Source organism: Tupaia chinensis, unplaced genomic scaffold, assembly GCF_000334495.1.
Source record: "Tupaia chinensis unplaced genomic scaffold, TupChi_1.0 Scaffold139757_1, whole genome shotgun sequence".
NCBI lineage: Eukaryota > Metazoa > Chordata > Mammalia > Scandentia > Tupaiidae > Tupaia > Tupaia belangeri.
In genome coordinates, this window is record NW_006199637.1 from 523,590 (window position 1) to 527,617 (window position 4,028).

The 4,028-nt window shown below is 41.7% G+C and overlaps 1 protein-coding gene across 1 annotated transcript in view; it reads right to left on the bottom strand.

Moving 5' to 3' along the window:
* Window positions 1-4,028, bottom strand: part of WDR43 (WD repeat domain 43) — a 62,254-nt gene that overhangs the window by 22,373 nt on the left and 35,853 nt on the right. The window contains exon 6 of the mRNA XM_006162123.3: window positions 2,858-2,960. Within this exon, the coding sequence (XP_006162185.1) occupies window positions 2,858-2,960 (103 nt within the window). The remainder of the gene's footprint in view (window positions 1-2,857; window positions 2,961-4,028) is intronic.

Sequence of the window (4,028 nt, forward strand, 5' to 3'; positions counted from 1 at the left end):
AAAAACACCCAAAAAAAAAAAAAAAAAAGATTCTAAGTGCTGGGACCAGCAGTTAGCGTAATGGCTATGTCGTTAGACTCCCACGTAGTGGACCGTGGTTCGCATCCTGGACCCGGTGGCTTAAAACTCACACCTGGCACGTCTGTGTGCATGCCCAAAATCCCAAGAGGAGAATGGAGAAGAAGGGATTGCAGCGAGGCCATCCCCCCCCGGGGGTGATTTCTCACTTTTTGTCTGTCTCTGTCTGGTGAGCGCACGCGCCCTATAGCAAAAACCTCTTCAAAAAAAAAAAAGATTCTAAGTGCTATCAGCCACCTAGGATCTAGTTGCTTTAATCTCCATGCCACCTTCTGGCACAGGAAATTTCTTTCTTTCTTTCTTTTATTTTTGCTATAGGGTGCATGCACTCCTCTGGAGAGACAAAGGGGGACAGAGACAGAAAGCTAGAAATCTCCTCACCCAGAGGAGACGGACACACCATAATCCCATGGTTGGCCACATGGGAGTCCAGCAATGGAATCATCACACCATCTGCTGGTCCCAGAAATTTAATTCTTTATGAGGCTTAGCAGCATACAAAAAGTTGTCAGGGACTGGCCCCATAGCCTAGTGGTTAAGGGAGCCAAATCCCACATAGCCGACTATGTCAATCCATGTAAAAGCCATGGAGACTTGAAAAACACATTTGACATGTATTCATGCCTCTCCAAAATCCCAGCAGGATAGAGAAGAGATTGAGGTATGACCATACTCCATCCCTTTGGGGGTGCTTTCTCCCTCTATTTTGCTCACTCTCTCTGATGACACGCACCCACCAACAAACAAACAAATAAAAAGGTGACTAGTACACTCTGGGGATGGCTCTGTGGCCTAGTGTTTAAGAGGGGACAAAGAGACCCTACAGGGCTGACTGCACAGTTAGAATCCCAACTCAGTGACGTGAAACACACCAGGCACGTGTAAATACATGCCCCAAATTCCAACAGGATGGAGAAATAGAAGAGAAGGGACTGTAGAATGACCCTGTGCTCTCGGGCAAAATTTAAATTAAAAAGACAGAATTAAAGAAAAATTGCCAAGAGATCATTTCTCCTCCATTACATTTTCTACTTCCCCCTTTCACAACCCCTACTGTCAGATATCCAAACCCAATCCCAAACCATCCAGAAAGGTTGGTAACTTCTTAGGAAAACATTAAGACTATTCTACAATACCATAATCAAGGTTTTGCTTTGGAATTTTAATTTTAAACTATTACTATAACTACAATTTTATATTAAGTGCCATAATTAGAACTTCCTGAGCTATTACACTTGCTTTAATACCTTAAAAATATTTTTTAAAAGGGGCTGGACAATGGCACAGCAGTAAAACACAATGCTCTGGGACCAGCAGATGGCATAATGGTTACACTGCTGGATTCCCATGTAGTTGATCACGGTTCACAGTTCAAGTCCCAGATTCAGTGGCTGAAAACTCACGCCGGGTACATGCGTGTGCATGCCCAAAATACCAAGAGAATGGAGAAGGGATTGCAACATGGCCATCCCCATTCAGGGCGTTATTTCTCAGTTTCTCTGTTTCTATCTCTCCAGCAAATGCACACGCCCTGCAACAAAACTCTCTCTCAAAGAAAACACCATGCAGGGCCAGCAGATGGTGTGGTGGCTGAGGCACTGGACACTTCCACATGGCTGAGTCCAGGACCTGATAGCTTACTTTCTCGCTTTCCCTCTGTCTCTTTTTTTTTTTTTTTTTTTTTTTGGGGGGGGGGAGGTTTTTGCTATAGGGCATGTGTCTCTTCTCACAGGTCAAAATAAAATGAATAATTAATACATAATTCTTTAAAACACACACACACACACACACACACTGCCCGGTGAGGCTGACCCACATGGGAAGGTTCAAGGTTTGTGTATAGAGACTTCCCTGAGTACATGTGCACCCATGATGGGGGTTGGCTAAGGATGGGCCCAGACCGGAATGCAGTATCAAGGCCCTGTTGGGGATGTCTTTTGTCTTTTTGTGTATTTTTCTGTCTGTCTCTGTTTGTCTCTTACTCATGGAAGAAATAAATTTAAAAATAAAAAGTACCCTTAGCCTTTGTTGAAAAAGTAGGATTTCGTCCAAATTGAAATCTTACGTAACTTTAGTCAAACAGAAACATGAAGTACTTCAACAACATCAAGTTAATTTAATGTTGAACATATGTTATAATCATCAATTCACTAATAGCTACACAAAAAACTAAAATATGGGGCCAGCAGGTGGCATGGTGGTTAAGGTTAAGGTCCTGGACTCCCACATGGCTGACTATGGTTCAAGTCCCAGACCTGGCAGCTTGCTTTCTCACTTTCTCTCTTTCTCTGAGCTCAGGTGCCCTATAACAAATTAAAAAAAAAAAAAAAAATGAAAAGAAAAGAAAAGAAAAAAGAAAAAAGAAAAAGAAAAAGGAATAAAAACCAAAATTAAATTTAATAAATCTTTTTAAAAATTCTAAAATACAATAAAGCAACAGAATATGACTTATAACAAAATGTGCCTTAGCACATACAAGAGACTTATAAAACCATAAAAATGCATCTGTAGACGAACCATACACTCCTACAAAAAAAATTCCTCTCAGCAAGTTATTAATTCACCTGATTAATTCCAAAATGTACCACCTTAGTATACAAAGTTTTCCCTTCCCTCCCATTCAACTCAGAGACTTAAGAGTCGCCTCAGAGAGCCTAAGATTTCTGTTACATTTTGTTGTTACTCCCTCTTGTCCTCTCTTTTCCAAATCATTAAACATTCCATTTAAAGAAATGTTTATAAAATCCAAAAATAAATTCTCATAAATCAGGCCATTTACCTCTTCTTTGTTTTCCGACAAAGTCAAGTCGATATAGACAGGCTCGTCTGTAACTGTAAAAGACATCACTGCATTCTTCTCTTTGTTTTCTGACCGGATCTGCCTAGATAACAAAGCAGCAGTTAGTTTCCCAAAAGCTTTTTCACATTTTAAAAGTTAAATAAGATGACTAAAGACCAAACTAAGGGAGACATTCATGTTCCTCCTCCCATAGCAAGTCTTGCTATGCTAGCAGCAGATTTAAACTATGAGGAACACCCTCGATTCCCTTCCATTGACTCGTCTATCTTGATACCAATACCACACTGTCCTGATTACTACAGTAATAATTTAGTCTTGAAATCTAATTCTCCAAATTTTCTTTTTAAAGATTACCTTAGTTATTGTATGTCTTTCACATTTCCACTTAAAATTTATGGTAAGTTTGTCGATTTATACAAAAAAGGCTGCTGGCGGGGGCGGGGGGAGCAGTTGGCGTAATGGCTATGTCGCTGGACTCCTACATAGCCGACGGCGGTTGGAGTCCTGGACACGGTGACTTAAACTCATGCCAGGCGTTTGTGCATGCGTGCCCAGGATCTCAAGAACAGAGTGGAGGAGAAGGGATTGCGGCGTGGCCATCCCCCCGGGGAGCGATTTCTCACTTTCTGTCTCTCTGTCTACCTGGATAGCACACACGCCCTATAGCAAAAACCCTCTCGAAAAAATAAAAAAAGAAAAGGCTGCTGGGATTTTTTTACTATATTTGCATTGACTCTATAGATCAATTTCCGGGGAATTAACCCAGTAACTATTAAGAAAAACAGTCCAAAAACAGGATAAATGTGCATACACACACAGAGTCACTCCTCATTATTCATCGATTCTATATTCGCAAATCTGCTACTTGCTAAAATTATTTTTAATCCAAAAATCACTAGTGTGGCACTCTCATGCTCACTCACTCAGGTGCAGACCCATGAAAACTTTGAGTTGCCCAATACATAATGTCCACAGCTGAGATCAGTTCTCAGACTATAAATAAAAGGTCTGGGGGACCAGCAGGAGGCATGGTGGTTAAAGTGCTGGACACTCCCACATGGCCAACCACGGTTTGAGTCCCCGGACCTGACGGCTTCCCTTCTCCCTCTCCCTCTCCCCTTCCCTCCCCCCCCCCCCTTTCTCTCTCAGC